Source organism: Tursiops truncatus, chromosome 18, assembly GCF_011762595.2.
Source record: "Tursiops truncatus isolate mTurTru1 chromosome 18, mTurTru1.mat.Y, whole genome shotgun sequence".
In the NCBI taxonomy this organism is placed as follows: Eukaryota; Metazoa; Chordata; class Mammalia; order Artiodactyla; family Delphinidae; genus Tursiops; species Tursiops truncatus.
The window spans coordinates 16,223,414-16,249,151 of NC_047051.1; the positions used below are offsets into that span (position 1 = coordinate 16,223,414).

Sequence of the window (25,738 nt, forward strand, 5' to 3'; positions counted from 1 at the left end):
TTTCTCCCTGCTTCTTTGAATTATCAAGAAAAGTTTATTGTTATTTTTTAGGGGGTACAATGTATTTCCAGACGATAGGGACATATATAACATACTGAAGAAAGTTTGTTGATAAGTTTTTATGCTTGAAACATTAATTGCTCTCGGTTACCTGGGAAATAATGAGTCTCAAAATGATTCACAAGGTTTTTACTCTATTTTTTGTTTCTTTACCAATGTGCTTTAAGTTAACCTTCTGACTAATACTTTATAATTTATTTCAGTTTAAATGTTTTATGTTAGATTCTGAATAATTTGGGATATTATTTAACAATTATGTGTAGTTATACGTTAGAGTTGGTAACATTATTGTGCATCGTTTGAGAAAAGTGCTCTTTTTGAGAGTGTGTGTGTGTGTCCTTTTGGAACTTAGTTTTGCATTTTTTTAAAAGTCATGCTTCATGTATTACAGTAACTTGTTATCATTTGACATGTTAAATCATAACTGCAATAGTAGAGGTAGAGAAGGCATCAGAGCCTTAGGGGGCATATCATAATCTATATTTTTTCCTGTATAATTGTCTTTGATACTAGTCCCTTGCTTTTTGTTTTCATTAATTTGTTTCTTGCTTTCATTCCTATTCCTTTTGCCATCATTCACCTTGATGTTTTTCTTAAACTATTAATTAGCTCCTTAACTTGTCTTGGTTTCCTTCAAATCTGTCTTCCATGGCAATAATTATGCTAAAGCACACCACTTGAGTGTATTATTCTATTGTTCAAAATGTTTCATTGTTTTCCATTGTCCACTAGATTCCTCTGGACCTTTCACAGTTAAGCCAGTTACCTTATTTATCCATCCATCTGTTTTATTCATTCAGCCATATTTATTGGGTTTCTTCTATGAACTAGACACTGCTGTGCTCTGAGGATCAAATGATAAAACAATCAGGAGCTCAGTCCCCTTGGGTCTAATTGAGGAGAGAGACATTAATAAAAGTATCATGTGTTAAAAGTAAAACTGCAATGATCATGTATCCTACAAAAGGGAGGAGTATGTATTGTGAGAGCTTTTAATAAGGGCACTCTGGATCTAGTCAAGAAGGTCATTGAAAGCTAAGATTTGAAGAGGTGAGGAGGATTTACTATCCAAAAAGTGGGAAGGATGATCATACCAGGTAGAGGCACTGTACAAAGGCTCTTCTCCCAAAAGGAGTATGTTTTGAGACTGAGGGACTAGAAGGCGGCTAATGTGACTTGGAGCATAAAAAAAGAGAGATCATTGTATAAAATGGAAAAGAAGGTTGGGATTGACCACACAAGGGGTTTTGAGGCCATGCCAATTAATGTTATTAATATGAATGCAATAGGAAGTCATCCAAGGGTTTTATTTAGAGGTAGGGGGTGGAGGAGTGAAAGACAAGTGGATGTTGGAAGACCAGTTAGGCATTGTTGCATTAGTTCTGACAATAGCTTGGTCATGGAGGTTGGTGATAGTAAAAGGGATAGAAAGAAGCAGCAGTTTCAAGAGATATTTAGAAAGTTAAGTCAACCAAATTTGCTGACATATATTTCATTTGGGGGTATAAGGAAGAGGGAGATGGCTTCTTGCAAAACTGGATAGATTGCGGTGCCATTCATTGAGCTAGGGAATCTTGAGAGAGTACCATCTGGGGTGGAGGAAAATCATGAGTTCAGTTTTGAGCAAACTGAGTTTGAAGTACCTTTGAGCCATCCAAGAGGGAATGGCAAGTAGGCAGAAGAATATTTTGGTGCTCAAAAGAAAGATCTAGGCTGGACATAACCAATTGTAAGATATTATCTGAGTATAGGTAGTAATTGAAACTGTGAGTAGGTGGATTGAGGGTTTAGAGTATAAACTGGCCAAGGCTTAATACTGAGCCTTGAGCGTCAGCAGCATGTAATGGCTAGGTATTAGAGATTGAGGGGAGGATCGGGGTGGAAGACAGAGGAGCAGCCGAAGAAGCAGAGGGAAGCCATGAGAATATTTTAAGGTGAAAGCCAAAGGAAGAGTATCTTTCTAAAGAGTGGTAAATAGTTTTGAATGCTGCTGGGAAGCTAAATCTGAAAAATCTTCACTAGGTTTAATGACTCCTTTGGTTATCTATTTCTGTGTAACAAATCATCCTAAATCTTAGTGGCTTAAAACAACAACAGTTTATTATTTCTCAAGATTCTGTGAGTTGGCTTCATTCATCTGGGGGCTTAGCTGGGGCTGGAACACCCAAGATGGCCTTATTTACATGTCTGGGGCTTTGGTGCCCACTGTTGCCTGGGCACCTTGCTTCTTGTCCCTGTGACTTCTGTCTCTCTGTAAGATCTCTTATCGGGCAGTGGTCTAGTTCAAGCTTCTTTACCTGGCGACTGGCTCCCAACGGGCTGGCAGTGAAGCTTCGAGTTCTGTTAAGACTCAAGCCTGGAACACTTTGACCACACTGTCATCTACCACCGTGGCCAAAAAAAGATCTTTGATGACTTAGTGGGAGTTGTTTTAGTAGAGTTGGAAAGACTAGGAAATGATGAGCAGATGAAGAAAAATTCCTTATCATTCCCCTATATTTTCTATAAACTTGACCCAAAATAGGCTACTAATTTCCTGAATGCTTCCTGTTTATTTCCTCACATGCTCCTTTCCGCTAAATATTATTCCTCTATCTCCACCATATTAAAATCTTACCCGTTCTTTTTTTTTTTAATTTTTATTGGAGTGTAGTTGATTTACAGTGTTGTGTTAGTTTCTGCTGTACAGCAAAGTGAATCAGTTATACATACACATATATCCACTCTTTTAGATTCTTTTCCCATATAGGTCATTACAGAGTGTTGAGAAGAGTTCCCTGTGCTATACAGTAGGTCCTTATACGTTATCTTTTTTATATATATATATATATATATATATATATATATATATATATATGAAAATCTTACCCATTCTTAAAGGCTTTCTTAAAATCTTCAGTTTCTCTCCTTTGTATGTTGATCTCCAGTAGTTCTGAATTTTAATTTAATTTTTTATCCCAGTATTTGTTATTTCTTGCCTTCTATCTTTTTGGTCATGATCTTCACTCTGCATGCCCTGCAATCTGCAAAAGGTTGTAGATTCTCAGTAAACTTTTCATTCTTCAAACTAACTCAAATGCTACTTCCTCGGAGAGCCTTCGCTGGTCCATCCCCCAAATAATCAATTATTCCTCTGTACCTCATGCATACTTTTACTATTGTACATATCATAACATATTATAATTAGTTACATGTTCTTGAAGGTAGGAGATTACAGTGTCTGCTGTGTTGCCTTTCATTAAATAATTCCTGAGTTATAGCTCGATTTGTGATCCCCATTCTTAATATTTAAGAAAAATGCCCCACATGATAACAATTAAAAATTTTGTATTAATAATGACCTAATTACTTTTTTGATACTGTGCCAAGTTCATTGATACTAGGCCAGTGCATTAAACTATAAAGACAAGTTTTGGTTTGGTGTGTGAGGTAAAACATTTTTGCAAGAAAGAATATATGACCACACTCTTTGTATCTCTAAATTCTAAGGCTAGAATTTATGAGGTTGTATTCTGTGTGGCCTCAGTAGAAGTATGTCCATATGTAAATTCTCATTGTGAATATTGTACATTGAGCTCGATTCAGGAGTTGTTAATGGCTTCACCATATGGAATGGTTGTTTCTCTACCCCCTGCTGTAGGTGTCAGGCAAATTTTTGCAGCTCGTGTCTTTATATCCTCTATGTGTGGGTACATACAAGGGACATAGAGATCAGCTGGTTTCATATATCGGGGAAGGATAATACTTCAGCTCTTGCAGATAGGACTAGCTGGTTCTGCGACCCACCACAGTATGACAGTGGAATCTGTGTTTGTGTGTTTGCATCCATATCTGTGTATGGTTTGGGCTGGGGGGAGCACAAATGTTGTTGGCAGGACACTGACTGGTGCTTGTGTTCTGCAGCCCTCATTCTGCTCCTCGTACTGTACTACTCTAGTCCTTTCCTTAGGCTGTGGGAACGGGACAAATACTATGGGGGGGACACAGAAAAGAATCAGATCCCTCTCCCTGCCTTCTCTCAAACTGGAGAGGGATAGGCAGTCAGGGAAGTAGGTCATTAAAACTTAAGGTAGGAAGTACAATTATTAAAGGACTTATAATGAGTTACTTCAGTAATAGAACCAGTTGGCAGAATATCCAGCTGCAAGCGGAAACCTCCTAAGAGTTGGTACAGATCAGTCACCTGACTCTCATGATGTGATCATCATCCAGGAGTGAGTTAGGTTGTGTGCCAGGAGAAATCCGTTCGGGTCCTGAATTAAAAATGTTTTTAAAAGAAATTTCTTTTATCTTCTTTCAGTGTTTGCTGACTTTTATTTATTTATTTTTTACATTCTGCAAATGTAAAAAACAAGTAATAACTTATGAGAATCCTGATTATCTGAAGTTTTATAATTGGTTATCTTAAAGTGAGCTAGCTAAAACGTTATCCAAATCTTACTTATTTGGCTTGGTAGAGTCCTTATTAAATCCTGAAATAATGCCATGCTTGTGGTAGGCACTCACAGAATAACTGAATAAAATTTAAGTTGATCTTTAGTCCAGCCTTAGCAAAATCACAAATAATTAGGGTCTGAACCATAAACAAATATGAAACAAATTAAGGGGAAGTCACACTATTATAAATAAATAAATTTTGAGTATGCCTAATGATAGATAATCACCTTCCTAATCTGCCCTTTGTTTTTCATACCTATGGAGAAATATTGTCTTCTTTTTTTTATAAGAAATTGAGGAGAGACTCAAAGGTGAGAAAGGGCAGTAAGATAGTTATCCAAAGGAAAGAAGGAAAAGTAGGACAGTCTTCCTCAATTTAAATTAAAGTTATATTTCCTTTTCTGTCAGCTACCAAGGTAATTATATAAGAAATCTGGAATGGTGAGATCAATAAAATTAACCATTTAAAATAATAATATAGAAAACCTCAATTGTACTCAAGTAAAAATAAAACTTGGTTAGTATAAAGTTTTCTGTGTTTATTAGTCCATTAGTCCGAAGCTTTGCAAAGTATAATCTTATGAAGACCCTAATAAAGACCAATAATGTCAAGGTTATGGGAAAGTTACTGTATTATTGAATTACACATGATTCATCCAGTTCTTAAAATTTTCAGTCCTTCTTTGATGCTCTAAACTTGATTATACAGCAGGGGTTATTTGAGTCTGTATTCTCTCTTGACACACAGTCTTACATTGCAACTTGTCTGTAAAATGGGGATAATAATAGTACCTACCCCATTGGTTTGTTATAAACATGTTATAAATATGAAAAGCTCCCAGAATGTTGCTTGACACATACATAGTGAGTGCTCATTATGCTAGCAGTTATTGTTTATTTTTATTGTTGTTATTACCCATGTACTTGAGAACTGGAAGTGAATAGCAAGAGGGAGAAAGTGCCTCTTTTCATCAAAGAGTAACTGGGGGAAAAGCATAGGACTGTGCTTTATAAAAACAAACAATCTAAAATGTTCATAACATTTAGTAATTAGTGGTTCAAAATCACCAGATTGATTCAGAAATGTATGATTAAAATTTTTTTCTAAAAGTAGTTATTTTTATAATTAAAATTTTCTTTTTCCACTTAATAGAATTAGTTTATTTTTTACATTAATATCTCAACACTTGATCTTTTTAAATGCAGATTATGATTTCAATAACAGGCAGTACAATGCAGTGTTTAAGAGCACAGCATCAGGGACCGGTCTACCTGGGTTTATATTCTGTCTCCTCATCATTTACTGTGTACCTTCTGGCAAGGCTCTCTGTGCCTCAGTTTTTATCATTTGTAAATAGGAATGTGTAGTGCCTGCCACGTTTGTTTATTTTGTAGATTAAATGAGTGTGTGTGTGTGTATACACACACACACACACACACACACGTATGGTTTAGAACAGTGTCTGCCAAATAATAGTTACTACTGTATAATTGTTGTTGCTAATGACAGTTTTTTTTGCCTCATCAGACATATAAATTTGAGTACTCTCTTACTAAAGTTTCCTGTAATTAAGTCTCAGAAAACGGCTTTTATAAAACTATTTTCCTGTCAAGTGTTCAGAAATAAAAATCCTAATAAATATTTTGATAGCCAGTACTGTGATTTTCTATCTTCTTTCTGTTTGTCAGCTTCTCCTTAAACACATCTCTAAAACCAGTTCCTTTAGGAACATGATCCCTGTCCTCAGAAATCTTGGGAGTTAGTGGGACCATATTTTATCATGCATCTTTAAGTCCTCCAAATCCTAAATGCCTAATATTGTAGGGGCATAAAAAACGATGAGAGAAAGCAAACATAATTTTCAAGAAATATTCTACTGTCTTACGGTATATTTTAATAGCCAGTTAAGTATAAGCAGAACTCTGTGTTAATGTCCTTATAAATGTCTGAGCTTTGGGGCTAGTGATTATATCTAATCTACCTTTTATTGAGTTGAGACGTGTATGAAGTTTTCTTGTGTTTAATTTTGTTATAAAATGACAACACTGTTATAAAAGAGATATAGATAACTGCTTGAATGGATAGTTTACTGTGTTTTTGCATATTAATATATTCTAATATTCTGGATGAGAGTAAGTGATACAAAAATTTCTGCCATATTTACTCATTTTGATTTTTTTTTTGTTGAGGATTTTTAAAAATTTAGTGAATGGAAGAGAACATTGCAGATAGTTAAGTGCCTTTTCTTCCCTTACTCAGTGTTATTTCCCTCCCGCTTCCCCATCCAAGCAGCAACAATTATCATGAATTTGGTGTGTATCCTTCCAGTTCATGTTTTTTTACTTTTCCTATATGTGTATGTTATACACATATAAAACTACACTAAGTAATTGTTTAATAGTGCATATAGATGCTCTGCTCTATGTAGCATTTTGCATCTTGCCTTTAATTTGTATTATCTGATGATTAGTGTATTTGAGCATCTTTCTACATATTTATAGGCTATATGAGTTTCCTCGGGCATTATTTATTTTTTTGCCCATTTTTAACTTTGGGAATTATCTATTCATATTTATTGCACATTTTTCTAGTGGTTAATTTTATGTTTTTCTACTTGATTTATGTGCTATTTGCCTTGATTTTCAAAGTGCACATATCCAGAAAGACCTCCCTTGGTGATTATAAGACATTGCTAGAATTTCAATTGTAGACTTTAGGTTTGGAGTAATCCAACCCTCCTGAGAATATTTTTTCACTAAGGTTTTTTATCTTTTTCCTGTCCCTGTTTGCTTGCCCTTACTCCTTCCTATTTTACTAGCACATTTCAGCTATAGAGGAGTTTTTCCCTGCCTCTTTGGTGATGAGGGAGGGTGGTAGTGATATGGAAGGCGTAAATAATAAGAAATAGAAAAATGAATAAAAATTTGACAAGTTTATAAAATTGATATTGCTCTGTGTAAAATATGCTTGTGACCCTTGGCTTTTTGTTTTACTTGAAGTACATTCTAGATCTAGCATTGTGCAGCCAATAAAAAGATAATGCTCATCACTATCTGATTGGGGGGGGTGTGTGTGTGTGTGAGCATTGCTTGATAAGTTGTGTGTGTATGTGTACGTGATTTGGGGTCTGTTGTTGTCCTATCCACTACTTATTTATACATGAGGCCTCTGCAGTGCTGTTATCCACTGGATTCTTGAGACAGGTCCACGTATCCATTACTTTCCAGAGCTACTGCATTAACAGTTGAAATCTTCCTCCAGTGCCATTGGTGATTCAATATTTATCTTCTGGCAGGGTGTGGTGATAGCAGCAAGGTCTTGGAGTTCCCAAGCTGTTTTGCAAGTGTCACAGAACCTTTGAGGTTAGAAAACCTTCCTCAGGGAACACCCTGGCCCAGATTTCTTAATTTAAGAGTCCTTCCTTATTATTGCCTCTGACTTCTGCCTTAAAAGTAGGATCAGTGCCAGGAGAAAAGCTCTTGACTCTTGGCCATGGGCACGAAATCTTGGCTGGTCCTGATGTAAGAATCTTGCAGCAGATTCTCTTGACATGAGTCTTTTGGAGAGAGGTGCCACTTTAGCAGAGCTTTGCTAGGAATTCTCTTCTTAGAATTGAATCTGATTTTTTTTTTAATGGTTTGATGTAAGTCATTGAAGAAACTTGAGTTCTTAAGTCAGTGTAGAATGACTTCAATCCCTAATTTATCAAGTTCAGAAATATTCAAGGTGAGAAATAGAAAGGCTGTAAGCAATACAATTATGTCTTGTTTTTGACAAAAGTAGTATAAACTCTGGCAATTAATTTGAAAGTGATCATTTTATTAAGAAAAATTTTTATTGGAGTATAGTTGATTTACAGTGTTGTGTTAGTTTCAGGTATACAGCAGAGTGATAATTTTGAAATGTGTTCTGTATTTTAAAGAAAACTCCAGTATTTGTATAAATCAATCCCTGAGTATGCTGATCCTGGGTTTCATTTCTTTTTTAAAAAGTGTTATAAGTGATAAAGACTTTTGTTTTCCTAAGCACTATACCATCACACTTAAATATTATTAGTAATACCAGTAACATGTATTTCAAATTTTCCTGATTGTCTTATAAATCTTTGCTCTTGATTGTTTTGTCTCATATTCTCTAACAGTTCCACCAGCCCTCCCCACTCCCACTCTTTGCTTTTTCGTGCCATTGATTCATTGGAGAAACCAGGTCATCTGTCCTGTAACATTCTGGATTTGACTGATTGCTCCCTATGGTGGTGGATAACTTGATCCTGTATCGTCAGTTGTCCCTGTAAACTGGTGGTTAGAACTGAAGGCTTGGTTAGATTCAGATTCAACCTTTCCTTCCCTTTTTCTTTCCTTCCTTTTTTCAATGTTATGTACTTCACATCATGAGGCCCATATTGTCTGGTTGTCCCCATTTACTTACGCTAAGACTGATGTGTGGATCTGTTGGTACCTTGTGACTGTTGGTTCAGAGGTACCCATTAGAATCACTTTAAAGTGTTTAAAAATTCTTAAGAATCTTGGATTCTGATTGAGCAGGTCCTAGAGGCATGGGGAGAGGCATAGATTAAAAAACACATGGAAGAAACCCCCAAACCCTCTACCTTTACTCAGAAGTAGTAAGAATCATTACCTTTAATATATTTAACATGTAACTAGAGTGATAAAATTTACTTTTAAGCAAATGCTTTGGGAAGATATGTTTCGTATGAAATGAAGCATATTTAAATCATTAACTGTGGAGGTGTTTGAGGCTACTGTGGTGTGGTAGAAAAAAATACTGACTTGCAGGACTTCCCTGGTGGGACAGTGGTTGAGAATCCGCCTGCCAGTGCAGGGGACACGGGTTCGATCCCTGGTTTGGGAAGGTCCCACATGCCGCGGAGCAACTAAGCCCGTACGTCACAACTACTAAGCCTGCACTCTAGAGCCTGTGAGCCACAACTACTGAAGCCTGCGCTTCTAGAGCCTGTGCTCCACAACAGGAGAAGCCACTGCAATGAGAAGACGGTGCACCGCAACAAAGAGTAGCCTCCACTTGACACAACTAGAGAAAGCCCGCGCACAGCAATGAAGACCCAAAGCAGCCAAAAATAAATAAATAAATACATAAATTAATTAATTTAAAAAAAAAAAAGAAAAAGAAAAAATAGTGACTTGGACCTGGGAGGCCAAATCATTTATTGTCTCTGAGGCCCATTTTTTTTTTTAATCTAGAAAATAGGAACCCTAAGATATTTATCATAGGGTTGATTTAATGAATGATTAAATGAAATGATTTATTTAGAAGCAGTCCAGCACCTGGTGGTGAGTTATGTTGAAATCTGAAAAGCATTACAGAAAGCTTGGTTTTTTTAAATGATAGGAGACTCATGACTCATGATGTAGTTTTAATATGTGTCATTAATGTAGCCTTTTTGGGAGAAATAGTGTTGGAAATCTTATTGTTTTTTTATTTCCCCTTACTTTCAGCTCCATTTACCTCTTAATTCTCCTTTGCCTGGAAGCGAATTGACCAAGGAACCTTTTCGTTGGGATCAGAGACTCTTTGCATTAGTGTTGCGGTTGCCTGGCACGATGTCAGTAGAATCAGAGCAGTTGACAGGTGTGCCTTTAGATGACTCTGCAATCACACCAATGTGTGAAGTGACAGGCGGTAAGTTCTTTGCTGGCAGTAATTCAGTGACTTAAGCAGAGTTTATCTGAATGTTTTAAAGTGTGCATTTCAAAATCTCCATGTTTGTTTTTGTTCAATAAATTAATATTAGAAGTTAGTAGACATAGATGGTTTTAAAACTACATTGATGAAGGTCTTTGATTCGATTTGAATAAGATGTGAATACTATTGGGTCTGATAATGCATGATATTTTTTTTCTAACCATATAGAAAATGCTGGTATTTGAAGTTGTTAAACTTATATTCTTATCTACAAAGATTGCTAATGATTTACAAATGCCGTAGAACTTTTTTCTCTGAAAAAATGTTTTGAGAATCATCTCATTATCCATGTAATGATTAATGCCTGGTTAAGTACAGTTTTCCCCAGAGGCAAAGAGGAAGCTAGATAGGTTAGAGGAAACAGGTAGTGAACTCTTAGCCAGCTAGTCCAGGTGGTCACTGTGCTCAGTGAACATTAATGAAATTCTTGAAACAGAATATGTAAGAGACTCAGAACTTTTATAATGTGGAATTGGTTAACAGGTGGGTTAAATTCATATGGATATGGATTGAGTGCCTGCTGTGTACCAAGCACTGTTCCATGCTTTAGGACTTCCATGGTGAATATGACAGGCATGGTATTCTTGCTTTCATGGTGCCTTTTAGTTCTTGCTTAGGGAATTTGATACTAAAATGTCCAGGTTGGGCATACCGCTATTTCATCAGTGTCAGGGGCTGTGACATAGTCTCCATACACTGTCAGTGCTCTATTGAGATTCTATCATAGCCAGCTATGTAAGTTAAAGGAAAATATAAAGTCTAATTTATATTTTAGGTGCCTTTCTTCTAAAATTCTGTGGATTTTGGAGATCTGCAAATTTCACAGACAAAAAGCATATCCCATATAGATAGGTATGTGAAGAAGATAAGTTAGAGAGAGTGGCAAAGACATATATACACTACCAAACGTAAAATAGATAGCTAGTGGGAAGCAGCTGCATAGCACAGGGCGATCAGCTTGGTGCTTTGTGACCACCTAGAGGGGTGGGATAGGGAGGGTGGGAGGGAGGGAGACGCAAGAGGGAAGAGATATGGGAACATATGTATATGTATAACTGATTCACTTTGTTATAAAGCAGAAACTAACACACCATTGTAAAGCAATTATACTCCAATAAAGATGTTAAAAAAAAAAAAGAAGAAGAAGATAAGTTAGAAGAAGATTCCGAAATCACCGTTGGTAATATCTTTCAGTGACCCAGAAAACTTAGTTGGTCAAGGAATTAGGGAGCTTTCCCCAATATATATCCTGAATCTCTCCTGACATAGTGGTTTATTTACCTTTCTTCATGCTCCTGCTAGCTACAATGGGAAGCTGGTCAAATGTCACTCACCTTTCCATATTATATGAATAGTATGTTTTCTTCTTTATTTTCAAAGAATGTTGGCTAAAAAAAGTTTTGAGGATAAAACACCAGAAAAGTAGAAATAACAGAAAAGCTAACATCCACTGGTGTTGTACTATCCAAACATGTAATCACTGCTAACAATTCTGTGCATTTTTAAACTTGATGATAAGAGTAGTGTGTGTACATTTATTTTTTCCATTATAGAACAATTCATGTTCATTAAGGAAAAATTGGAAAGAAATTTGCCTGTGTTGCCAAAATAATATTTTGTTATATTTTTAATGTATACTTTAAAAATTATATAATTGTCATTGTAAGCATTTTTCTTTTATTATCAAGTAATTAATGAATACTCTATGCCAAATAACTGTTTTTGATCCTGGGAATACAGCAGGAACGATAGACAGAAAGCTTACATTTTTGGACTGTGTGACAGATGAAATCATGTAAAATGAATAAATAATATTTCAGAGAGTTCTCCTTACTATCAAGAAAAAATTAGGGTGAGGGTGCAGAACGTAATGAGGCAGAGAATGAGTATTCCTGGGAAGTCTTTTGAGGAGGTGACTTTTTTTTTTTTTTAACCATCAACCTAAAGGATATGCTTACCCCAGTTTGAATCAGTTTAAAATATTGCATGTCCTTGGAGATTATTATACTCTTTGTCTAAAGAAGTAAATAAAACAACAGTTATTTATAAATTACATTTGCATATCTCTAACCTTGATGTTAAAGTCAGTTGTTTGAATAGGGATTAAATCAGCCCTGGTTGTATCTTAAAAATATTAATCCCTCTAAAATTATTGTTACAGCATGTTCATCAACCCTCTCTCTTTTTTAGATATTTTAGTTCCAGGTGTACAACATAATGATTTGATATTTGTATACATTGTGAAATGGTCACCACAGTAAGTCTAGTTAGCATTTGAACAGAAATCTGAATAATGCAGTAAGCCATACAAAGATCTAGGTAGAGGAAATAATAAGAGAAGGAACATGCCCCATGTTTTTGGGAGCAACAGCAAGGCTGATATGGCTGGAGCTTTTGTAGGGAGAAGTAGAGAGTAACAGGTTTGTTTAGAGGGGTAGGCAAGGGCCAAGTATTGAATAGCCTTTTAGGCCATAATGAATATTTTTTATTTTCCAAGTGTGATGAGAAGTCATTGGAGGGCTTTTTATAGGAGGTGACATCTGATTTCTGTTTCTGAAAGATCACTTCAGCTGTTGGATGAGAATATACTGTAAAGGGGTGAGAATGGAAGCAGGGAGACTAGAAGAGATGATAGTACTTTGATCTAAAGTGTTAGGTTTGGAGGTGGTGGGTGAGAGGTGGTCTGATGGAAAGGAGATACTGAGGGCAATGAGGGAAGGAATCAAGCCTGATTCCTAGATGATTCAGTTGGCCTGAACAAGTGGAGGTGAATGGCTATGCCAAGTACTGAGATGGTTACTCAGAGGAGAAGCAGGTTTGGGAGAGGCGCAGGTATGACATCAAATTTTAAAAATGCCTAATAGACATGTTGGTGGAAGTATTGAGGATAAAAAGCTTTTTATAAAAATTGTAAGACTTTTCTAGATTAAATAAATTTAACTTTCTTAGCCTGTATAAGGACTGTTGCCCAACTTAGAAATGTTCCTTTTGTCTCTTATCCATTTTACTAAAATGCTAATCTAGTATACTCTGGGAGAAAGTTTTTTTTTTTCCTTTGTTTCACTTTACTGCCTTCAGACTCACTATGTTTAGATTTTTTTGGGGGGGGATCCTCTAACCACAAGTGAGCCAGCTTCTTGACTTGAAAGTATGTACTTTTCTCACAAATATTGTTAGTGATCCCAGAAAATTTATCCTTCAATACAAGGTGTTAAACATTCCAAGAGGTGAGTTTTGACATAAAGAATAAGAGAAACATGACATAGGTTATAGGTTCACTTTGTAAAGATGGCAAAATTTCCTTTAACTTTCAAAAGAATTAATGAATTTTTGTTATTTTCTAAGTGACTCAAGTTTGTTTATTCTCCAATTTTCATAAAATGTCTTTGTTAGTAATTTTATTTCATACTAAGATCATAACCTCTTATATTTTCCTAATCAATTAGTTGATGACACAGGTTAGGGGAGTAGAGAGGATTGCCACAATTTTATACTTAAGAACTTCTGTTTTTTATTAACATCTTGGGAATATGCTTAAATATCATGAAATAAGATATTGAACCTTTATATAATCTTCTAAATACTTCCTGTGTTAAGATGGTCAGCCTTTTTATGTATTGTTTTATGTATATGTTTAAATAGACTAAAAAAATTTTAATTTGCCAATTCTTTCAAATAAGTGTGGTTCCATATAGACTTTCTATTTTAAATTAACATCATGGTTTTCAGGGAAGAAGGTATATCCAGATGAAAGTGTCTAATACTTTGTAAGGGTTTGAATCTTGGCTGCACTACTATACTAACTTGAATAAATTAGTTAATCTCTCCATGCTTTAGTTTTCTCATTTGTAAAATGGCGAAAGTAACCAATAAAATTGTTGCTAGGATTGGATAAATTAATAGAATGATTAGAATAGTGCCAGGTACATAGACACTCAGTAATTGGTGAGTATTTTTATAAGTATGGCTCTTATTGTTGTATTCAGGGTAAGCCATTTGTTATATGATGCTTGTTATTCTAAGCTGACTCTGAGGATTTGAATCACTCTACTGCCTAATGTTCTCTTTTCTGAGTAGCCTTTAGCAAATCACATGTTGAGTGTAAATTGATATGAGTAATTTGATATGTCAAATATAATAATATAACGTGTTTGGTAATAATTGGTTGAATTTCTTAAGGAATAGGACTTTTTCGTATTGAGCTTATTGCAAATAACATTGTAAGATGTTTGATAAAAGATTTTTAGTTGTCATGGTTTTCAGCACTGGTCTAGATCAGTACAGATAATAGAAATATAAGTTATATATATAAATTTTATAGTGTCACATTAAAAAGAAACTGATAGGGAATTCCCTGGCGATCCAGTGGTTAGGACTCTGCACTTTCACTGCTGAGGGACTTGGTTCAGTCCCTGGTTGGGGAACTAAGATCCCACAAGCTGAGTGGCGCAGCCAAAAAACAAAAACCACCAAAAAACTAAAAAGAAACAGGTAAAATTAATTTATATAATATTTATTTAAATCCATATAGTCAAAATATTTCAACATGATATTGGTAATTAAAAATTACTCAGGTATGTTATAGTTACTATATATCTCAATTTGGACTAGCCGTGTTTCAAGTTTTCAGTAGCCATATGTGGCCAGTGGCTGCAATATGGGACAGCACAGGTCTAGATATATTTATTGAAAAATCCCTGTTTAAGAATTCTTTTCACTGGTATTTTTTCTTAATCACTAGCATTTTAATGCTTCTGAACTAAAAATTTTATAGGTTAAAATATTCAAGAGGGAAATTCACTTAAGATAGGTAATTTCTAAGTATGTAAGCCAAATGAAATTCAGAGAAGCACATGCTACTATCTATATATTAAAGTGCAAACACTTAAAATATGCAGTACCTACCAGCAGATCAATTAAATAATTATTGAGTATCATCTATGTCCTTAGCATTAATCTTTAGTGATAATACTTTTGTTAAGCAGGAGTAAGATTTTGGGGGTTCGTTGCCAGATGTTGCGTATGTGTAATAAAGATAAATTGTGTTGGAAAACAGTTGGAGATAGTTTTTTTTAATTTATATATATTTTAAAATCTCATTTCATGTAATACATTGTGTATATATGTAATGATTTTTTTCATTGTGGTTTGTTCACACAAAGATTTCTATTTTCCACATACCTTTAATTACAAAGAAAAATTTACATACTCTCACAAAATGGAATTGTTGATTGATTGAGAATAGCTATTTTTGTTTTGTTATCCTTCTATTAGATAATGAAAAGGTCAGACTTTTATCATTGGACTTTCGTTAATCAGTATTGTCAAAAACCCTACTATGGTTCTTTTTTGTTAAAAGTAGGAATTTTTGCAACTTTATTCTTTTATTTCAGGCCGTTCATACTCTGTATGTTCTCCAAGAATGCTTAATCAGTGTCTGGAGTCCTTGGTGCAGAAAGTACAAAGTGGAGTGGTAATAAACTTTGAGAAAGCAGGACCAGATCCTTCCCCTGTAGAAGGTATTATTGTACTTCTCTTATAGACATTGTAAACTGGCTTTATCAAGTATTCAACTTGAACTGAAAAATTACTATGATTTGGCCTTGTCAATGTTAAGGCCAGATTATTAAGATGACAAAACAGCTGTTGGTAAAGAGGGAAGATTAAATAGGAAGGTCAAGGTAATATGACAGTGGTTTGGTAGCATCGCGTTTTTATATTGGTTGTTCATAGCCTGAAAATTTATAAGCGCCAAAACCCTTTTTAAACATTTACAGATTAGCATATTTCCTTTTTAGTATTGTAATGCTGACTCTCTCCAGTATATATGCTTCTTCCATGTCCCTTAATTCACAAGAGTGTTCAACCCTAAGTGTTTATTTAATTCCTTAGCTACATTTTTTCTAAAGATCAGACTGATCAGAACCAAATGGTTGGTGTGGTTCCCAAAATGAGAAACCAGCCTTTGCCATTCAGCTTGATCCTTTAAAGTCTAGCTGAGCCCCACCTGGCTTTATTCTAATATTTTGTGATCATGAACTATTTATATTAGACAGAGGGTATAAGGAGTTTTACCAGAACCAATGGACAGTTTACATCTGGACCTTCTGCCTTGTATGATGTAGCTTATGACAAGAATTAGAAAGTCATTAATGGCACTGGCAGAGGTGATCCACTAGAGTGGGTAATTGGGAGAAGAGAAAGGTCATAGAGATGAGAAAGTGGTACCCTCAGAAGGGATTATAGGGAAGGAGCAGAAGACGGTAAGATTATATAAATCGCATACTGTGTCTGGTTTAAAAAAACAAACTTAAAAAAAAATTGAGACAAGGCTCTTTTAGAAAGGAGGAATCGGGTGGGGGAAAGTACAAAAAAAAAAAAAAAAAAAAAAAAAAAAAAAAAATTGAGTTTTTACACATGGCTTAAATTTATTTTTAAATTATTTTAGGACTTTGCTTAGAGTTAGGCACTAAGTAAATGTTTACTGAACTGTTAAAGAGAGTTTCTGTTTTCTAGAATTGCTTTAGATTAAAGGTAGGCACCTCAAATCTGGATTTGCATATTAACTTTTCGTTTTAGTTATTAGGCTTTAGTTAAAAAGATTGATTTTAAAGAAATATTCATTTAGCAATACTTACCTAGTATTTACTAAGCCAAGCATGATGGTGAAGAAATTGAGTGTTTGCCCTTATCATCTAGTGGGGAAAACATGTCATTCGTTAAACAAGTATCTACCATAAAGTATGTTTTACATATTCTGATTGGACAAGCAAAAGATGCTGTGGGACCTCCTTTTACCTATTGAACTCATAGTTGGAATTTGCTGATGTTACTCTCTAGTGAATTCTGATATAATCTAAATGTTAAGCCTTAGTCATGATAGTATTCTACCATTTAAGAAAAATAGGAAAATCCAGAATTGAACAAGTATTATGACATTTTCACTAAGTAATAGTAGATATAATTTAACTGCTTATGTTTTTCCTTTAATGATACATACTTTGCTTTGATTTCTTTGCCGTAGATGGGCAGCCAGATGTATCAAGGCCTTTGGGATCTCAGCCTTGGCATAGCTGTCACAAACTCATATATGTCAGACCAAATCCTAAAACTGGGGTTCCTATAGGTCACTGGCCTGTTCCAGAGTCTTTTTGGCCAGATCAGAATTCTCCAACACTAGTAAGTACCAGAGAGACTGTGACTTTGTAATGTAACCGTTAACTGCTTTTCCTACTAGTTTTAAGTGCTCCCGTCAGTTAAGGGTGTGGCTGTTGTATAGGAATTAGACAAGCGCTCAAAGTGCACTGATGAGCTGTTACTTGCTTAAGTGTACTGTATTGTTCATCAGGAAGTAATAGAGAAGAGGCATCTGTCTCCTTTAGAATCTAACATTATGCTTATGCTTTTATTATTGGCATCTGGTTACAGAAGCATAGATATAACAAGAGCTTCTCTTTGGATTCTAAATATAATGTAACATGAGGATTTGTCTCTGGGACATAATATACAGTTTAAATGAAGGCTTAGAAAATAATTCTGATGGTTTGCCTGCAATCTTTTAGGACTTAGTCTTAGAAATTCATGTTGACTTGCATAGTTTTAGTTATATTCAGTGTTTTCAGTCTGGAGGTTTAAGGTAGCAAAGATTTTCTGGTCTTGTTTATAGGAATTATTTTTTGAAACAGTGAGGCTTGTTGAATGATCCTGGTGAATTATCAGTGTTCACTGTATGGTTCTTATAATAATAGGGTAAATTTATATAAATATCTATTAAATCTTGTTAATACCCTTTTTTCAGATTAGTGTTTTTTGTAGTAATTGAGGACGCCATGGGATATGACAGTGGTTCTTTTGATGTTACCTTTAGAAGATAAGAGTTGTATTTCAAAGATCATTAAGCAGTCTTTAGTAATGTTTCATGCAGCTATCATTTATGAATTAAATTGAACTCTTTTTGAAACCTTTTATGTTTTAAACCGATATCAACTCTTTAGGATAATTTTTACTTTTATTCTATACAAGGTCTATAAAGTGATATTTCCTTTATTCATTAGGGATTTAATGTAGTACATGAAATTAAGTTTTTATACATTTCAGTGAGGTATCGTCTTTCTTTTTTGGATTGAACCATCATAGTTTTTTAGTCTGGCTTTAGAGAAGCTCTCAATTTCTTTGGTCATACTACTTTCTCCTCTAGAGCCCTTTCAAAATTCTTACGGACCAGATATCATATTTATATGAAATATTATATTGTTGGTTATTCATTCTATTATATTTATTTAACACCTACAGTAGTTAAATAACAAGTACATATGGTACTTGTTAAGTCCTAATAGGAAGAAATCCAAAACCAGTATCACAAGCATTATCTATTAATATTGCTCTAGTGGTCTATTACAAATTGTTACATGCCATAGAGGATTTTGAAGTGTCGGTAGGATTTCAGTTGGAGGAGGAAACTGTGAGAAAAAAGTATGGAAGTAAAAAAGAACAAGGTGAATTTAGAGGAATGGAAAGTAACTGTGAGGATAGGTGGGTCATAATATATATGTAGGACATTGAGAGAACTATTAAATAAACCAAATTGCTTATGACTTTACATGCAAGGTTAAGGAATTTGAGCTTTTCTTAATAGCGTTCATAGAACTGAAGACATTTTTAACAGAGTGTTCCTTTAGGAAAATTAATCTGGTCGTTGTTACATGAACTGGAAGGTAAGCTATTTACCTAGAGGGCTATTGCTTTGGTTCACTTAATATAAGAGTTTGAATTAAGATGATGGAAGAGAGAATGATAAAAAAAAAAGATAGAGAATATTAGAAAGAACTGGCAAAATTTAGTAACTAAAGGATATTTGAGGGGAAATGAAATTTTTATAAATAATAGTATTTCATATAAGAAATATTGATACTGAAATTAAATGTGATTTATTAGAGACTGGTTCTGAATTTGAATCATGGCTCTACCAGTTATTAGCCATGTATCTTTGGTTAATTATATTCTCTAAGCTCAATTTCTGTTAGAGATAGTAACTCCTATCTCATAGGATTATTTTGGGGATTAAATGAAATAATAAATGCCCCCCCTTTTCTTTTTGGATCTCAATATTGTCATCCAAAAAAATAGATGAGTTTCACAGACCCATTCAATACGCTGTATGTCAGGTACATGCTAGGCACAGGAGCAAAACAGTACTTCCCCTCTGGAACCTTACCATTCCATAGGAAGGTCAGTCATATAAACATAATAGAGTACAGTGTGCTAACTGTCATAGGGGGCAGAGCAGAGCCCAGAGGAGGTGGTGCCTAACTGCCTGGTATGTGTTTGGGGTACATGATGAGACTGTGTCAGGGAAGAAGTTTCTTAGAGGTTGGTACTTGCCTTGCCAATTCAGTCTTCAAAACTTAGTTTGTTTGCATTATGCAGGGGGGAAAATAGTAAAGCAGCTTGTGATAACATATGAAACACCGGGGCATGAAAGATAATGATCTGTTTGGGCAACTGCAAGTCGTTTTGGTATGGCTGGAGCACAGGGTGTACATGGTGTGGTGGTTAAAAGGCAGATGGGGACCTTATTGTCAAGGCTCTTTGTAAAACAATATTAAAAGAAAAGAATCTGGCCCTATTTTTAGGTGGTTGGCTGCTATTTTTACCCAATAATTTGAGTTAGGAAAATTACATGATTATATTTATCTTTCATGGCCATGGGATTGATTGGAGGGGGCTGACTAATTAGGGAGACTAATTAAAAATGAACAGTTGTACTAATCTAGTCTGAGAAATGATGAAGGCATGAATTAGAGTGGTAAGAAATAGAAGGTAAATTTTTAGAGAGATGAGAATTTAGCATTGACAGAGGGCAGTAACTAAAATAGTGACCATCTGCCATGTTTATGTGTTCTGCTAAGTGGCTTAGAATTTGTGGTATCATTTAATCTAATTCTTTGTGACAGTTAAGTATGGAGGATAAGAGGGTGATATTAAGGCTAACATCTAGGTTTTTTAGAACAGGTTTTGTGGTTTGGGGGTGAAATAATGAATAATAATGAATTTGAGGGACCTATAGAAAATTCAGGTTATGTACAGTAGGTAATTGGATACATAAGAGAAATGAGAGAAATCTGGTCCCTATACAGTAGATTTGGGAGCCACCAGTATATGTAGATAGTAACTGAGGCCAAAAGGAGTCCTTTATAGCTATGAAATTCCACATTATTTCTTCATAGCTCATATTTTCTTCACCAGTCTTCACTTGGTGAGATTTTTAGGAAGGATACTGTTAAGGGGGAAATAGAGTAACTTGTTTTTTTTTTTTTCTTTAAATTATTGTGTTTTTTGCGGCTCTACAACAGGGCCTCCAAAGTAGGGTGCATTTAACACAGGGGTGACCAATACAGTCTGCTGGAATAGGGAAGGGAAGCATTAGAACTTCTATGTATGTTTACACTTTTCTATTTTTAATATTATTTTGGTATGTATTTTATTATGTACCTATAAATTAATAATTTACAAGTATAAATATATATATGCCCTAATATATTGTATATTCAAAAATTTGTACTGATCAATGTGTGTCATCAATTTGGAAGCCAAGTAGTTAAATTGCTACAACTGAGGACTTAGGAAGGTTTCTATTAAATTAGTTGTTTCTTATATATAAAAATTAATGAGCACTTATTTAATTCCAAAATTTTGCATTTAATTTTTCTGATAAATTTGATTTTAAGACTTAACAAAAATTTTAATTCTGTATAGATTTTGAAGTGTCTTTTTTTCTTGTGAATATTATATAATTTAAGCATTACATTTTTAAGTATTTTCTTTCAGCTTAGTGGTGCTTTTGGTAGTAAATTAAATTCTCACTAGCAAAACTGAGAAACTGAGTAAACTTTGGTAGTGAGGGATACTAAAAAGGAGTTTGTTTCTGGTACTTTGTGAAAGAGTAATAATAAGACTTTCCCCTCTAGCCACCTCGTACATCTCATCCTGTAGTGAAGTTTTCCTGTACAGACTGTGAACCGATGGTTATTGACAAATTGCCTTTTGACAAATATGAGCTGGAACCTTCACCGCTGACTCAATTTATCCTGGAAAGAAAATCTCCTCAAACCTGTTGGCAGGTGAGCTGAACGACTATAGCAATTTAAAATTTAATTTTTATTGAGAGTATAATTGATTTACAATGTTGTGTTAGTTTCACGTGTACAGCAAAGTGAATCAGTTATACATATACATATATCCACTCTTTTTTTTTCTTTGTTGCTGCGCACAGGTTTTCTCTAGTTGCAGTTAGCAGGGGCTACTCTTCGTTGCTGTGCATGGGCTTCTCATTGCGGTGGCTTCTCTTGTTGTGGAGCACGGGCTCTAGGCGTGTGGGCTTCAGTAGTTGTGGCACACGGGCTCAGTAGTTGTGGCTCGCGGGCTCCAGAGCACATGCTCAGTAGCTGTGGCGCATGGGCTCAGTTGCTCCACAGCATGTGGGATCTTCCCCGACCCGTGTCCCCTGCATTGGCAGGTGGACTCCCAACCACTGCGCCACCAGGGAAGCCCTATCCACTCTTTTTTAGATTCTTTTCCCATATACGCCATTACAGAGTACTGAGTAGAGTTCCCTGTGCTATACAGCAGGTCCTTATTAGTTATCTGTTTTATATATAGCAGTGTGTATATGTCAATCCCAGTCTCCCAATTTATCCCTCCCCACTCCCCACACCATAAGTTTTATTTTTTACACCTGTAGCTCTATTTCTGTTTTGTAGATAAGTTCATTTGTAGCCTTTTTTTAGATCCTACATATAAGCAATATCATATGATATTTGTCTTTCTGTCTGTCTTACTTCACTCAGTATGAGAATCTCTAAAAATTTAATTTGATGTTTCTTAAAAAGTTAAATTGAATCCGTGGTTTATATAACGTTCTGTAAAGGTTATTAAATGTGAAGTTTTAACTACTCCTTTTTAACAGGTATATGTAAGCAATAGTGCAAAATATAGCGAACTTGGCCATCCCTTTGGTTACTTGAAAGCCAGTACAGCACTGAACTGTGTCAACTTATTTGTGATGCCTTACAATTACCCAGTCCTCCTTCCCCTTTTAGGTAAGTTATTCTCATCACATTCTCTGTGGCTTAGCATACATACAAATTTTTCCTAAAAACAAACTTTGGGAACATCCCTCCCTTTCTAAGTCTTCTTGTCTTCTGGAAATTAATGAAGATTTTTTTTTTTGATACTCTAAAATACTGAAGCTGTATGAGGTTGTGTTATAGCAACCCGTGCATGTTTCTGATAAATTGAAAGTCAGTGTCAAACTACCTTTGATTCTGCAAACTATTGAAGATATTATATTTTAAGTTTCTAAATTAAGTATTCTCTAAGTTTTTTGCAATTAGATTTCTTACATAGTTAGAATTAGTAATGCAGGCTTTGTATTTGGTAAATAATTAGACATTTTGTAGAAGCATGTCATATTTAAGGATTTATCTATACTTTTAATTTGCATTTGGCAAATATTTTTAAATGATGAGTTTGTTCTAAAATAATATGATAAGCCTAAAGTTGGTTTCTGGGGACCATTTGGCTATAATTTTTTGAGGGGTACTGTTGGAGAAGACATCTTTCCCTTCATGGAACTGCATCAGATTTAAAGATTACAGACAAAATATTAGTAGGTATATTTTATAGAAAACATCATGCATACTTTGTTTCTGTCTTCAAATCTGTTTCATATCTAGATTTTCCTTGTGTATTTTCTGATTCTACCTTTATTATTACATTTAATTTTAGACCATAATTGGCACCTTTTTATTTTTAAAGTGGTATTACTACTCAAAAATGCCAGAAGCAAAAATTTTACCACCTTTAATTTTGTTAAAAATATAGGTCAGATGTTCCTCTCTCTCTTATATAAATAAGAAAGCATACTTTAAAAATGAAACTTATTTGACTTGATTTTCATGTGTGGAAACAATGAATGATGATAGTTTGTTCACATTATAAATTTATAGATGACTTGTTTAAAGTACATAAGGCAAAACCAACATTGAAATGGAGACAGTCATTTGAAAGTTACTTGAAGACAATGCCTCCCTACTATCTTGGGGTAAGAATATTATTGTTAAAAATAGAACTTGTTATAAAATTTTATATTATGCTTATAGTTTACTGTAGGTATTAAAACTTTTATTTATTGCTGTTATAGAATAAATGTCATGAAAATTGAGTGTACAAATGACCCATATAAATGTAATGGGAAAGAAATGTTTCAGTGATTTGCAGAATAATGATGATGATGATGATAATGAGAATATATATATATAATGCTTACCCAGGCCTGGTTCTGTCCTAAGCACTTTACATGTATTAACCTCATTTAATTTATATGGTAACCCTATGAGGCAGAAATCACTGTTCTTATATCACAGATGAGGAAACTGAGGCACTAAAAGATTAAATAATTCATCCAAGGCTACATAGCTAACATTTGGGGGTCAGGAATTCAATCCCAGGCAGGCTTGGCTTTAGAATTTAAGCTTTTAACCTCAATTGTTATACTACCTTTTTAAATTGCAGTTTTATAATTATTTCCCTTTAAGGGTACAAAAAAAGGTTTGTGTTGCATTATTCCCTAAATCTCCAGAAATATTGCTTAAAACCTAGTGTATCATAATAGATAGGACCAATAATGCATATATTATTAAATATATTACTTTATTTATTTTGTGAAAAGTAGCTTCTTAACAAAAAGACCTACACTAAAAGCACTTTAAAGCATTACTTCTGCTTTTACTGCAGGAATGTTACAGTATTTGACTGTAACTAATCTTTCTAAATGGTCCCTAATAAGAACACTAATTTCTTGAGCTTTGAAAATCATATGTTATAGTTGTAAGAGAAAAGTTGTGTGTGTCTAGCACATAGTGCCTGCTATGTAAGAGAGGGAAAAGGAAGAAACACTTGAATATGAACTTGCATATGTTTGACTCCTATGTTTCATAGCAACTGGGAGGATTTAGCCAAAGCCACATGAATATTAAATGTCAGATCTGGGATTTGATTCCAGTTTGACACCAGTGCTTTTATACACTTTCTAATATGTCATTGGGTGGTTATCATCCTTTTCTGACTCTGTCCCGTTCACATGGGCTAGACAGTCCTGTCCTGCTAGTGATATTTTTCCTTGCACAAAGTGGCTCTCAGTTAGTCCTTACAATTGAAAATCACTATATCACATCCATAGTAAATATTAGATGATTTTTGCCTCCTTGTTTTTCCTTCAGAGCTTGTTTCTGTTTTTTCAGCTCAGCTAATGATAATAGTAGTAATGATTAATACCTACTGAATGCTTACTGTGTGCCAGATGTATTTACATGTATTAATTCATTTAATCCCATGACAACCCTATGAGGTAGATACTACTATTATCATTTTACAAATGAGAAACTTAAGGCACAGAGGGGTTATATTACCTGGTACAGGGTCACAAAGCTAGTAAGGGGGTGAGCCACAACCCTTCCAGTTACCCAAGGTAGAAATCTTCTATTTTCCTTGACTCCTCTTTCTACTTACCACCCAAGTTCTATCAAATCAACCTCTGCAATGTGTCTCCTGCCCTCTTCTTCCAAACCTAGTGTCTCCAATGGTGCTAAGAAGTCCAGGACTTCACCCTTTCTTGCTCTGGGTGTTGTTATTATAGCCTCTAATCCTTGTTTAGTATTTCAAACTGCCTTTCATACCACTGACAAACATTTTAATGAAGTACAAATATGATTATGTGACTCTTACTGAAGAAAAGGAGACATTTTGGGAGGTGAAATTTTCAAAATTGACAATACATATAGCTATAAGTTTTTGACAAGGTCAGGATTGAGTGGTATTTTCTTTTTCCCTATAGCCTTTGAAGAAAGCTGTTAGAATGATGGGAGCACCTAACCTAATAGCAGACAGTATGGAATATGGACTTAGTTACAGTGTCATTTCATACCTCAAAAAATTGAGTCAGCAGGTAATGTTAAGAAATAGAGCCATTAAGTATTTTGAATGGTTTTGGCTAAGGTGGTCAATAGGCCAGGTGTTAATTCTTGAGGATTCTAATAGAATTCCATCATATTAATGTATTACATTTTAAAACCACGTATATCATATATTAACATAATTCTGTCTCAAGTAAATGGTATGCTATGTTTTGAAATGATAATTTCAAGCAATAATTCCTAGTTTGTGAAAATGGCTTTATTAATGTGGTCCTAGCCTTCCTGTATGTGAACATTCTTTGTTTTCTTTTGGGAAATTTATGTTAGAAAGTTGTTTTTCTTAGACAAAAAAGTCAGTTTCTTTTGCTTTATGTTTTAAACCTATAGCTTTTTCTTTCAAAATGGGAGTTTCTTTTGAAATATTTGTAAAAATACTGAATTTTGTCATTTTGGGCATACATCACATTAATAGATACTATAGTAGTCAAGCAGTGTACACTTTGACTGCCAAGTTATTAAAATTGTATAAAACACAATTTTTCCA

The 25,738-nt window shown here is 34.6% G+C and overlaps 1 protein-coding gene across 4 annotated transcripts in view; it reads left to right on the forward strand.

The window, feature by feature from the left end:
* The window catches only part of INTS6 (integrator complex subunit 6), an 88,273-nt gene that overhangs the window by 49,187 nt on the left and 13,348 nt on the right, over window positions 1-25,738 (forward strand). For all 4 annotated transcript variants that reach the window (XM_019936650.2, XM_073795138.1, XM_004313457.4 and 1 more), the window contains 7 exons: window positions 9,976-10,159; window positions 15,616-15,741; window positions 17,247-17,401; window positions 21,190-21,342; window positions 22,188-22,320; window positions 23,230-23,324; window positions 25,116-25,226. In XM_019936650.2, the coding sequence (XP_019792209.1) occupies window positions 9,976-10,159; window positions 15,616-15,741; window positions 17,247-17,401; window positions 21,190-21,342; window positions 22,188-22,320; window positions 23,230-23,324; window positions 25,116-25,226 (957 nt within the window). The remainder of the gene's footprint in view (window positions 1-9,975; window positions 10,160-15,615; window positions 15,742-17,246; window positions 17,402-21,189; window positions 21,343-22,187; window positions 22,321-23,229; window positions 23,325-25,115; window positions 25,227-25,738) is intronic.